Source organism: Dendrobates tinctorius, unplaced genomic scaffold (genome assembly GCF_039654945.1).
Source record: "Dendrobates tinctorius isolate UK_male_01 unplaced genomic scaffold, ASM3965494v1 ptg000039l, whole genome shotgun sequence".
NCBI lineage: Eukaryota > Metazoa > Chordata > Amphibia > Anura > Dendrobatidae > Dendrobates > Dendrobates tinctorius.
In genome coordinates this window covers 9,789,057-9,802,565 of record NW_027361707.1, presented here as the reverse complement: position 1 = coordinate 9,802,565, position 13,509 = coordinate 9,789,057, and the positions used below count along the sequence as shown (strand labels likewise).

Genomic DNA, 13,509 nt, shown 5'->3' with positions numbered 1-13,509 from the left:
AGACACTCGACAGCTAGAAAGCTCCTGGCAAGGGCACAATTTGTGTGAGTGTTGGTGACATTTCTGCCCTCTGCTCCTACGCACTCGGGGCCCCCCCCCCCCCCCGCTCTGTAACATTACGGGGTTTCCACTTGGTGGCTGAGTTGCTGCGGTCCCTTACACTTCTATATAATATCACTGACAGGTGATGGGGAATATTTAGGAGGAAGAAATTTCTTATCAGACTTGTTACACGACTGCACTGAGATCAGTACGCTCTGACGACCAGCCATTCCTTCATGTTACTAAAGGCAGAGGGCATGACGGGAGGACGGATGTTATACACAGGGAGGGGGTCGCGAGAGGCTGGATGTTATACTCCAAGAGGGGATGGTGGGATGGGGCTGGATGTTGTACACTGGGAGGAAAAGGGGCCGGATATTATACACTGGTGGGGGCGTGAGAGGTCAGGCGTTATACACTGGGTGGGCCGAGGCACCGGATGTTATGCCCTTGGGGGACAAGGGTCAATGCTCTAAACACCGGAGGGAGGTGCGAGGGACCATATGTTGTACACAGCGTGGGGCTGGATATTATACCATGGGGGTGGGGGGGGAAGGGTCCAGATCAGAGGCGTAGCTAGGGTTTTGGTTTGGTGGGGGGGGGGCGAAACTACTGAGTGGACCCCTAACTAGGTAACTTGGATTACAACTCGGTGACGCCCCTAATAGTGGCTGTAGGAGATGACTGCGCTGTTACTAAAAATAATCCCTATATAAAGACCAATATTGATATTACTGCCATATGGTCAGTGGTAAATACCAGTCCTACAAAAAATGTGATTACTGCACAGTTATAGTTGGTGACTTACCGCTGACTATCTTTCTGATGGAATCGCTCACTTTTCACGTCTTTTCCATCTGGCCCAGACCGACATGACAACATCTCCAGCCAGGACTCGGCTGCAGAGAATACAACAGACACGTTTCACTTCTCATATTCCAGCTCCATCACCATGTATCCCCAACCTGCACAAACCTCTCATCCTACTGATACCCCAATGCTGAGCTGCTGCTGCCATGTGTCTTTTACTGCACCTGATACCCCAATACTGAGCCGCTGCTGCCGTATGTGTCTTTTTTACTGCACCTAATACCCCCTATACACACACAGCTCCACTCTGCTCCCCCTATACACACACGGCTCGGCTCTGTACACCTTGTACACAGGCAGCTCTGCTCCGTACACCTTGTACACACGCGGCTGTGCTCCGTACACGCTGTACACACGTGGCTCCGCTCCGTACACCTTGTACACACCTGTCTCCGCTCCGCACACCCCGTACACACGCGGCTCCGCTCCATACACCTCGTACACATACGACTCCACTCCACACACGGCTCCGCTCCGTACACCCTGTACACAAATGGCTCCGCTCACCCCATACACGTGGCTCAGCTCCTCCGTACACCTCATACATGCATATCTCTGCTCCGTACACCTTCTACACACATGGCTTCGCTCTGTACACCTCGTACACACACACGGCTCTGCTACATTCACCCTGTAAACCCCTCCTGACCTCACACAGAAACTTCACCTCATCCAGCACCATGAGAACCAGCACAGCAGAGTCCTGCAGCCACTGAAGCCCCTGATCATGTGACCTCTGACTCAGCCCCTCCTGTGACCTCCTCACAGGTCCTTTGCACACAGAAAAGCCCAGGACGACATTGCTGGCTGTGAGGTGGGGGGCCCACTGCTGGCATCGGGGCCCCCCATCGCCTTCTCAGGAGCCCATAGCGGCCGGGAGGCAGAGTAGGGAGATCGATTCTCCCTGCTCTGCTGCAGAATGTAACTGTATGGGCGCGCTGTACACGCAATACAGTAACAGTAGTGTAGCTCTGGTTGGCCCCCTCAGAGCGCGGGGCCCATGGCCACCGCCCCCTCTGTCCCCCGGTAGCTACGCTACTGGTCCAGATGTTATACATCTGAGGGGGCACGAGAGTCCAGATGTTGTACGCCGTGAAGGGCTGGATTCTATACACCGGAGGGGGCACTAGGGGCTGCGTGTTATACACTGAATGAACTTTTGTCCATGTATTGTATAAGGGTTAATTTTGTGACACTGAACCTGAAGTCATGATGTAAATTGTGGCCGTCATACAGACTAGAATCTACCAGCCTGTACCCGTGCCATAGTGGGCGGTCAGTGGCGGATTCCTCTCCGGCAGCTATACTGACAGTGCGATGAGCTGCAGATGTCTATTAATTGTTTTGAAAATAAGTTCATATTTATGGCTAATGTAACTTTTTTGTTTGTTTGTTTTCCTTTGACGTTTATCTTCTGAACATGTGAGCAGATTGTTGCAGGTGAGATGATTTCTTGTTCCACATATTATATTAATAGGAGGAATTGCATAATTTGTGTTGGTCATGAGAAGAAAATAAATACACCCTTTTTGGTTGCTCTAGTTTTACATATAAGAAGTCTTTAAAAGGTCATATTATCAGTTTATCGCAGCCTCAGTTAAACAACACATGACAAAATTTCACCGGGCTATCATTCAGTTTTTCAAAACCTGGCGATATACGAGCTGTGGCGCCGAATCTGCAGCAGAATTCTCAGGTTTCTGCAGCGGATTAGCAGTTTGCATTACCCCAGATCCACTTGTGGATTAGTCTCTTATAATGGGGCTTGGCTTATCCATGTGCCACTCACTGCTATGATTTTCGGGTCTTCTTTGACCCCCCTTTACAACAAGTGCTGTACTTGTACGTTAATCGTCAGCAGCAGGTTTATTGAGCAGGCTCAGAAGCTGAGCCTGCCACAATCCGAGCAGATGACGCCTGCGTTTTTCGGTCATCATTTGCCTCTTAAGGCTATGTGCACATGTTGCGGATTCTGCTGCGTTTTTGGCCCTGCGGAAACGCGGCAGTTCCGCAGACATGGTACAGTACCATGTTAGCCTATGGCATTTCAAATCCGCTGTGCTCACACTACATTTTTTTTCCATGCGGTTTTGCTGCGGTTTACAAACCGCAGAATGTCAATTGTTTGTGCGGATTCCGCAGTGGTTTCACACCTTTAATATAGTAGAGGTGTGAAACCGCAGGGCTAATCCGCAGGAAAACCGCAGGTCACTTTACCTGCGGATCCGCGCTGAAAAACCCGCAGGTGAATCCGCAGCGTGTGCACATAGCCTAACAGTCACAGGTGGAGTGGAGCACTGCCTGCTGTTAACCTGTTAGATGCTGCTGTCAATCTCTGACAGCAGCATTAACAGCGCCAGTCAGCCCCCCATGATTTCTTTGTGGGCTGCTAGAGGGTTTGTAGGTTTTTTATTTATTTTTTTTATTTTTATTTTTTATTTTTTTTACAAATTCCTGGATTTTTTTTTCACCACTTAAACGGGTATTCCCATCTCCAAGAGCCTATCTCAATATGTAGAAGGTATAATAATATCAAATGCCTCCAATTAGAAATTTAGTATAGTTCTTCTGATTCACTATGTTGCTTACCCCATGTGCAGGGCATTGCAGCAGCTTGTGTATCCATGGTTACGACCACTAACAACTAACTTGTTATATGAGAGGCTGTAACCCTGGATACCTAAGTTACCTCAGTGGTCTGCATATTTCCTAATATTATTGCCACATCCTCTACATATTGGAGTAGGATCTTGGAGATGGGAGTACCCCTTTTTTAAATTAAAAAAAAAAAAACAAAACCTGTGCAAGTTTAGTATCACTGAAATCGTACAGATCTGGAGAATCATATTGGTGATTTTTACAGCACAATGAGCACCAATAAGTTCAAATCCCCCCCCCCCAAAAAAAAAGAGAAAAATTCTGGAATTTTTTTCCTCAATTTTTAAAGCAATTTGAATTTTCCAGGTTTTTTTTCAGTATGTTGCATGGTAAAATTGATGGTGTCATTCAAAAGTACAACTCGTTCCTCAAAATAATAAGACTTGTGTGGATGGAAAATTAAAAAGTTTTGGCTCTTGGAAGAAGACAAGGAGAAAGCAAAAGCCCAAAGAGCTAAATTGATTAGTCTTTAAAGGGTATATCCGGAACTTTCTGAAAAACACAATCTACCTAAGCACTAACAGGCAGTTTCCATTTATCTGCCTGTTGTGCACGGCGCCGTTCTTTCCCGGCACAAAGCGGTCTGTGACCGCTCCTGCCAGCGATTCAGCTGCCTTTGCTGACTTCATGTCGACAGAGCAGAGGTTCTTTTTCCGCTCCGCTCTGTTGACAGGGCGGCATTCCAGCGTCATTCTGATCGGCAGCCGGATTCCCGCTGCCTAACTGGAGGAGCCGGTTGTCAATCAAAATGACGTTTGAAGTCACTCCACTTTTACAGAGTGTAGTGGAAAAGAAGCCTACACTCTGTCGACGTGATGTCAGCAGAGGCAGCTGAACCGCTGGCAGGAGCGGTCTGTGACTGCTCTGTGCCGGGGAAGAATGGCTCCATTTACAACAGGCAGGTAAGTAGCAACTACCTGCCTGTTATTACCCAGGCACATTTGTTTTTGTTTTTCAGAAAACCTTGGACATACCCTTTATCTTATTCAGGCCTATGTTATATTTGGTGATCTTACTAGGCTCTGATGGGCTGACAGATGGGACCCTTCCCTGTTTGTCAAGCATCTTAGATCCTGTTGACAGCAGTATCTAATGGTTTTTTTTTTTTCCCCAAGAGAAGAATGATACCATGAATCTAATGAGATTTCTGTAATCCAGAGCACTCAAGTCATCGGAGGAGGAACGCCGGCCGTACCACCACCCAGACCACCAGCTGTATATTAAGCAGCGATGACGAGGATACAAGAGACAATGATATATTGGCAAGCAGATCCAGCAATCTCCCTCCTACAATGCATACCAGCTCAAGGTATAATCTCTTGATATTATGTCCTAGATGCTGTATATGGCGCAATGTTATACTTCTCCCACCCAGCTAATAAAAAAAAATCATCCTCTACTTTGTTCAGAAAAAAAAAGTAAAGTTAACTTAAGTTGATAAAATATACAGAAACGTTGTAATTATGTTACTTTGAGTTATGTTCTGTATTACATTCTATAGCTGAATCCACAATTCTGCCAGGTAGTTAAAGCAAAACTTTAGGAAAGGGGAAATGCAGTCACAAGACGTTATTACTAGTGATAAGTGAGCGTGCTCAGATAAGGTGTTATGCGAGCACACTCGTGTCCAAATCAAGTATTTTCGGCGTGCTCGAAAAAATGCTTGTACCCACAGCTGTTTGACAGACCTAACACAATCAGGGATTTCCTAACAGACAATCCCTTGTGTTGCGGCTGTCGAACAGCCGATATGACTCGAGCATATTTTTCGAATTTGCCTATAATACTTGATTAGGACACGAGTGTGCTCGGATAACACCTTATCCGAGCACGCTCACTTATCACTAGATATGACCTATCCACACGAAAGGTGCTTGAGCTTGATGGTGCCTTCTCCACCGCTAATCAGTTCATTCTCTGTGAGTGGCGGAGAAAGCCATCTACCTATACTTGATTTCACTTTTTCAAGCGCCTTTGGTCAGTACTTCTCACAGGACACATGACTAATTTTCTCAGGCAGACGACCCCATTATGCCGGCAACACATGGCCTTTACCACATTAACACATTGATCCCTACTGTGTGGAATGATGCAATTTTTCTCCCGTTCTAAAAAACGGACACACAGCGTACAGCGGAGGGATCCCTCAGTAATGAATGGGGTCCCTCTGCTTCTGGTGATTACTGTTATGAAATTGGGCTGAGCTTTCCAAAGAAGAGAAGCAGCACAGGAGAAGTCATAGATACCGACATGTTAGGTGATTAATGGGGTTGTCCAAGAGTATGATATTGATAATCGATCCTTTGGATGCTTTATTAATATCAGATCTGCAGTGTTTTGATGCCCTGTAGCCCCACCACCAACAAGCCACCGTGCATAATGGCCATTCTCTGCTACTTCAGCTTGTTGCCTTTTGAGGCAAGTGAGAGCTGAGATGCCGTAGCTGGGAACGGCCACTATGCTGAGCTGTTATGGATCAATACACCTGCAAACAACTGATCGCTGGGTGTGCATGATGTCGGATCGCCACCGATTCTGCATCCTCAAGAAGACCCGGGCAATGGTGGGACAGCAGGCAATCTTTAGTATGGACTACCAGTTGTGGGAATGTTGTGACACGCATATTTTGATCTAGTTTAGAGACCTGTTTTTTCTTTTTTTCTCTACAGACTGTCTGGAAGCGTGACTTGTCCAATTTGCATGGATGGTTACTCAGAGGTGCGTTTTGCTATTTAAAGCATTGTCTTACTCCAATCTGATGTGTTCGGCATGACTAAAATTATTGGTGATAACCTCCTTCCCATGATGCACCTCTGTAACCCCCCCCCCGGCCGGTAGTGTTGGTAGCATTGCAATGTAGTTTGCACAAAGTAAACTATGCGGATTCTGATGCATGTATGCTCCGTAATCCAGGTGGATAGCAAAACCAATAATATAATAGTACATATGAGAAAATAACAAAAATATAAACTATGTACATCCTGCCTGCACAACCATTTAAATGGAAGGCATGAGTCTATTCATGTGTGAAACAAGACCTGCAAAAGGGACCAGGATCATAAAGAACGCATAGATGGGGGGGGGGGGGAAAGGTGATACATCAGGCGTTTCGCCATTAGAAATGTGGCTTCATCAAAGGCAAGGTTGTATTCAAGTGTTCCATCTTTGTATGGTTATTAGTTTTACACTCTGCAATAAATATCTTAAGTAAACGCTATAAAGAATAATGGAGTTTAAGAGCATGCTCACGCTGAGCTTTTTTCAGGAGTTTTTGGAGCAGAAGCTTTCCTAACACTATAATCACAATTTTTATTTTTTTTTTGGGGGGGGGGGGGATGGAGGTTAAGGCTGGTTTCACACTTGCGTTTTTTTTTCCGGGATTTTAGCGCTTAAAAACGCATGCAATTTTTTTTCCCCTATACTTTGCATGGGATGCGCTTATGTGCGCATACACATGCGTTTGTATGCGTTTTTCCGCGCATGCGTTTTTTTGCGGTATGCGCTCGGGCGCACAAAATGCATCCTGTTGCATTTTTTGAGCGTCCGACTTGCCTCAAAAAAACGCATGCGCACGCAATGCGTTTTTTTACAGCAAGACACCCATTATAAGTCTATGGGTGCGCATTGGCATGCTTATGTATGCGTTTTTTTGCGCATGCGTTTTTTTTTTTTTACCATTAGTTGGACAATGGAATTTAGGGGTTTGGGTTAGAGTTAGGGTTAGTTAAGGGGGTTTAGGACTAGGGTTAGGGTTAGCTAGGGTTTAGGGTTAGGGTCAGGGTTAGGGTTAGTAAAGTCATGGTTTGGGTTAGTGTGAGGGGCCACCTAATGTTGGAAAAAAACGCAAACGCGGTAAAAACGCACTAAAACGCATACAAACGCATAAAAACGCTGCGTTTTTTTCATGCATGCTCATAAAAATGCTTGAAAAAAACGCAGCATTTGTATGCGTTTTTTCAATGCGTTTTTTTGCGGGGAAAACGCGCTGCAAAAAAAAGCAAGTGTGAAATTAGCCTAACCCTTCATGGACTTTGGAGAGTTTCTGCTTCAATAACTCCTGAAAAAAGTTCAATGTAAATAGACCCTAAAAGCGAATTCGGGTATAATGTGTTTTCCAACTCTGAAAAGTTTTTTTTTTTTTTTTTAATTTGCTGACTTTGTTTTTCCCCATCACTCAGTCACATGACTTTTTATAGCAAATTACAAATTTTGCAAGAATTATGTTTCAAAATACAATGATGGAACAGCAAAAATTGTTGTATCATCTGGAGTTGTCGCATCATGGCATCACACCCATAGTGTTTTTATATTTTAGTGATTTAAAAATTGTGGGGGAAAAAAAATAATTTTCTGAGTCCCGTATTATTTTAACTTTATCGATCACTCATGACGTCCACACGAGAAAGGGGATCCGCCCTTCAAGGACAGGAAACCTACAGGCTAAAAAGGTGGCACCTCTACCATTCATCAGTTGGTTTCCTGTTCTTGACAGGGAAACCTCTTACAGGCGTACCTGAAGACTTAAGATGAGCTCGGCCGGTCGACTCAGGCAGTGGTATGTTCCCTGCCTTGGATGGCTTGGAGTTCCTGGAAGGGGCACAGTGGGTCTGTGAGGACTTTGACAGTTGTGTTCGAGAGCATCCTGGGCAATGATGGCCTGCTCTGGCATGGCTCATTGGGTGCTGGCACGCTCCAGGAGGTGAGGTGGACACTCTTGCAGGCATGTTCAGGTCTGAAAGCGTGCCTGACCGATGCACGCAGGAGAAAGGTCAGGTGACGCGCACACCATAGGTCGTGACCGGAAGTGTGCAGGAGCCTGATGACCCGGAACTTCCGGGGGGTACTGGAGGGGGATGGCAATAGTGCTGCTCAGAGATTTTAAGTGGGGCAGGAGCATGATTAGGAGCTTCCATGCTCGTTGTCGCCTCCAGGATAATGGATGTCACCGAGCAGCAAGCCTGATGGTAAGCCCCAGAAGCAGGCAGAATAGTGGCGGCTGTGTAAGTGAGAGAGGAGTTCTGGAAAGAGTAGTAGATCCAGTCACAGGAGTTCCAGCAAAGTGGACATGTCTTCTACCTATGGTCTTTCGGCTGAGATGTGGGATTAGATTATAAAACCCCCTTCAGCGTGCAGCTGTAACAGAACACCTAGCTCAGCAGGGGGGCGGCAAGCTTCAAAAGGCTGTGATTGACATCTCACAACTTGAGCCAGCTCAGAGCAGGACAAAGGCTTGCTTGCAATATAAAGTCATGCTGAAGCTGCGAAGGAACATTCTAGTAACATAATTCCATAAGCAGTTATAAAGATATTATACATCCTTGCCATACTTTTCAGTTTAGAGCTTTCCCATTTGGATTGCGCCTCATGTCTTCAAGTAGATTGCAGAGGTGATGGACCAGCTCTGGGAGATGGATTTATTGATTATCCCATATTTGGATGACTGGATGACTTCCTGGTTGTGGAAGGTAATCCGGCCCAGTATTGCGCTAGTCAGATAGAGGGGGTGATGTCCACCTTTTTGGAAGGCATAAGCTGACTATTGAACCTTAAAAAGTCAAAAGTAGAGCTCATAAAGACAAGAATTTTTGGGGAATCTGCTGGACTCGGGTGTAGGACCGTCATTTCCAGGGCAATAAAATAGAAAAGATCCAAAGCCAGGTGTTAAGGACCCTGGAATTCCCCACCGTGTCCCTTATAAGCTCTATGTCCCTCTTAGGTTCTCTAACAGTGTACATTACAGCTGTCCTGTGGGCCCAGTTCCATTCTAGAGCCTTGCAGTGGGATGTGTTAGGAAATTACATTTCTCTTAAAGGACACTTGGAAGGGTAAACGACATTGTCCTGGCATCAAAGTCCCACCTTTGGTGGCTGGATGTCGCTAATCTGACCAGGAGAGTTCCCTGGGTGGATAAAGTTACACATATGGTCACTACAGATGCAATTCTCAAAGGCTGGGGGGCTCAGCTAGAGGATAAAGTAATCCAAGGAGGTTTGGACAGGGGAAATGGCATTTTCCTTGAACTTGAAGGCATTACTTGAAGTTGAATTGGGAGTAAGATGACTCCTTGTATCCCTATAGGGCAAACCAGGGCAATTTGACTGAGACAGCCGAGGGACTGGATAACATAGGTCCACGGGCTGCACCGTGCCTGTCCGCTCGTTGTCTCCATCTGCGCTCATGTGCTGACTTCATTTGTGGAGGAGGGGCCTCCGGCCATTTCGTCACCATTAAGCTTGTGAAACGGTTGACGCGATGACGTAATTTAATTGCGTCAGCTGTGTGCTGCAGAGAGTCAGCACATCGGAGGCAGGAAGATAAGCAGAGCTTCAGGGAATGGGATCGAGGTGAGTATGTGGTGTTTTTTTTTTTTCCTTGTGTATGGGATGTTTGGGTGGCCATGGGGAGGCTATGGGGGTGTCGTGCTGCACAAGGGCAGCCTATGGGGGTGTCGTGCTGCACATGGGGAGCCTATGGGGGTGTCGTGCTGCCGGGGACCTGGGGCAGATGCACGTACTGTAGCGGTGCCGGAGCATACACCGGTGAACCAATATGGCCGCTGCCCCGGAAATAGACTACTTCCGGGTCCCTGAGTCAGCGCGGTGCGCGCTCCCCCGGGTAAACTCTGTGCAGATGGGAGGATGTAACGTCATAAGCCGGGAAACTTAAAAGGGGCATTAGAAAATTCTCCTGGCTGGAAGAATAGCAACCAACAGCCCAGGCAGCAGCATCACCAACAGAAGGCCTGACCAGGCGAGACACCCGGTCTAGCAGTCACTCCACGCTGCACTGCAGATCCGCTGCTAGGAGCAAGTCACCATCCCTGGATCATCCTATACAAGATCAGATTCCACCTCCCGAACCGGTACCTGCGACCGCATCCATCTGGTGAGTGATCTTTGAGAATGTTCATCTTTGTAATAGGCTTCATTTCTCTTATTAGGGAAAGAAGGGGGAAAAGGAAGAACACGTAATGCCCCACTTGTAACAGAGCCTTACCAGAATCATGGGATAAGAAGCTCTGTGAATCTTGTATACAAGAAGTACTCTGCGAGGAAACCCCAGATTTCACCTCTGACCTTAGAGCTGTAATTAGATCAGAGGTTCAGAGTGCCCTTACATGTCTAAAACAGGGGGATAAAGTAAAAAAAGGACACCTTAGTAGGGTCCCAATTGGATCCCTCTACATCTGGAGAAATTAACTCATATATCGGACTCTTTCTCCTCATCCTCAGACGCGGAAACGGGGAGGGGGGCCTCATTGTTTTCCCCTAGACGAAGTAGATGCACTAGTCAAAGCTGTGAGATCTACCATGGGGGTGTCGGACCCTCGTCCTAATAGGTCAGTTGAGGACATAATGTTCAGGGGACTGGGCCAAAGGAAACGCAAAGTATTTCCGCTAAATGAAAATGTGCAGGGCTTGATCAAAAAGGAATGGGAGAAGCTGGACAGGAACAACTCCATGGTCACTTCTCTTAATAGGAAATATCTTTTCGAGGAGGAGGCGTCCACATCTTGGGACAAAGCCCCGAAACTAGATGTGGGCGTAACCAAGGCCTCCAAGAAAGTTCGCCCTTCCCTTTTGAGGACATGGGTACACTTAAGGACCCCTTGGATAAAAAAGCTGACACCTTCCTCAAGGGGGCCTGGGAATCAGCAGGGGGAAACCTTAGGCCAGCCATAGCGGCAACATGTACCTCCAGATCCCTAATGATATGGGTGGATCAACTTGAGAAACAGCTGAGGGAGGGCACACCTAGAGATAAGATTCTAGAATCTATCCCAGTGATCAGAGGAGCAGCAGCCTTCTTGGCGGACTCATCGGCTGATTCAGTCCGCTTGATGTCTAAAGCGGCAGCCCGGAGAGCACTAAGGCTCAAATGCTGGCCAGGAGACTTACAAGCTAAACTTAAATTGTGCTCAAACCCATGCGAGGGGAAAGTCTTATTTGGGGAGACACTGGATGATATCCTCCAGAAAGCGGGGGGATAAGAAAAAGGGCGGCACGGTGGCTCAGTGGTTAGCGCTGCACCCTTGCAGCGCTGGGGTCCTGGGTTCGAATCCCACCAAGGACAACATCTGAGTTTGTATGTTCTCCCCGTGTTTGCGTGGGTTTCCTCCGGGTACTCCGGTTTCCTCCCACATTCCAAAGACATACTGATAGGGAATTTAGATTGTGAGCCCCATCGGGGACAGTGATGATGATGTGTGCAAACTGTAAAGTGCTGCGGAATATGTTAGCGCTATATAAAAATAAAGATTTATTTAAAAATAAAGATTTATTTATTTATTTAACGATTAACCCTTTTCCTTCCGGCCTAGGGAAAAATCTCGAACAGCCCTTGGATATTAAATCTTAATTGAGTCGGCCCTACAGGTAGTCTGTCTGTCTGTCTGTCTGTCTGTCTCTGTCTCCTCAAAAATGTGTTAACTACACGAGAACAAAAATCTGTAGAATGTGAGGTCCTAAATCTAGTAGAAACTAATAGAAAAGGCATTCCTTCAGGAGATGGGCAAAGGGTTTTACTCCCCGCTATCTCTAGTGTCCAATCCGGATGACACTTATCGGACAATCATAAATTTACAGAAACTAAACAGATATGTGAAAAATTCAAAATGGAATTCATAAAATCTACCATCAAAATTTTATTCCCGAACGGTTTCATGACTGTATTAGATCTCAGCGACGCGTACTATCACGTCCCCATTGACAAAGACTCAAATTCCTGAAACTAGCAGTTTCCATAGGAGGGGAAATAAGGGAATTACAATACAGAGCCCTGCCTTTCGGAATATCTATAGCCAAACGTATGTTCGCAAAATTAGTAGCAGAGATGATGGCCCACCTAAGGAAGCAAGACATCCTAATACTCCCTTACTTGGATGATTTTTTAATAGCGGGTGACTCAGCCCAAGAATGCAAGGAGCAGAGGGACAGAGTGATGAACACCCTACAGAACCTCTGCTGGCTTCTAAACCTGAAAAAATCAAGGCTGGAGTCCAGCAGAGTGCAAGAATTCCTAGGGCTCACGTTGGACTCAAGCAAACAAGGGTGCCGCCTCCCAAGCCACAAAAAAAAGAAAAAATTACGCAGATAGTAGCAAAAGCCATACGAAACCTCTCCATGACTCTAAGGAAAGAAAGTGATGTCAGTGCTAGGTTCCCTTTCCGCCTGTTTATCGGCAGTCCAGTGGGCGCAACTACATACAAGGGATCTCCAGTGGGATATTTTAGCAAACCAATTGGCTTTAAGGGGTCACATAACCCTAGATTTGAGAACTATTCATTCCCTAGCCTGGTGGAGGGATACCGACAACCAATCCAAGGGGATCCCCTGGGTAACAAAAATATCACGCATAATCACCACAGATGCCAGTCCCATGGGATGGAGAGCACACTTGGGCAGCAGGGTTGCTCAGGGGGAATGGAGGTTTCCTCAAACCAGAAAGAACTTTGGGCAGTAGGTTACGCTCTATCACTCTTCCTACTTTCTCTACGGGGTCATCACGTCCGCATATTCGCAAGACAACCAAGTGACGGTGGCCTACATAAGCCAACAAGGGGGATCCAGGTCCCGAGCATTAATGGATGCCTCCTCCAAAATCAGCCAAGCAGAGGAAAATCTGCTATCCCTCTCCGCACTACGCATTCGGGGTACGGAGAACCAAAAAGCAGACTTTCTGAGCCGCAGTCAACTGAAGCAGGGTGAGAGGGTTCTATATATCAGTCCGTTTTTCTGCAGATTGTAAAGATGTGGGGAACCCCGGACATACAGTAGATCTGTTCACTGATTTCAAAAACAAAAAAGTGGAAGCATTCTGTTCTCTAGACCCCAAGGGGAATCCTCGGGCCCTGGATGCCTTTCTACTCATATGGACTCAGAACTTGACACATGCCTTTCCCCAGATCATCCTCATTCCTGCAGTCATAAGGAAAGTCAA

General features: G+C 46.6%; 1 protein-coding gene across 1 annotated transcript in view; it reads left to right on the top strand.

The window, feature by feature from the left end:
* The window catches only part of RNF4 (ring finger protein 4), a 137,880-nt gene that overhangs the window by 90,695 nt on the left and 33,676 nt on the right, over positions 1-13,509 (top strand). Inside the window, exons 5-7 of the mRNA XM_073574467.1 lie at positions 3,077-3,083; positions 4,739-4,879; positions 6,240-6,288. Of these exons, the coding sequence (XP_073430568.1) occupies positions 3,077-3,083; positions 4,739-4,879; positions 6,240-6,288 (197 nt within the window). The remainder of the gene's footprint in view (positions 1-3,076; positions 3,084-4,738; positions 4,880-6,239; positions 6,289-13,509) is intronic.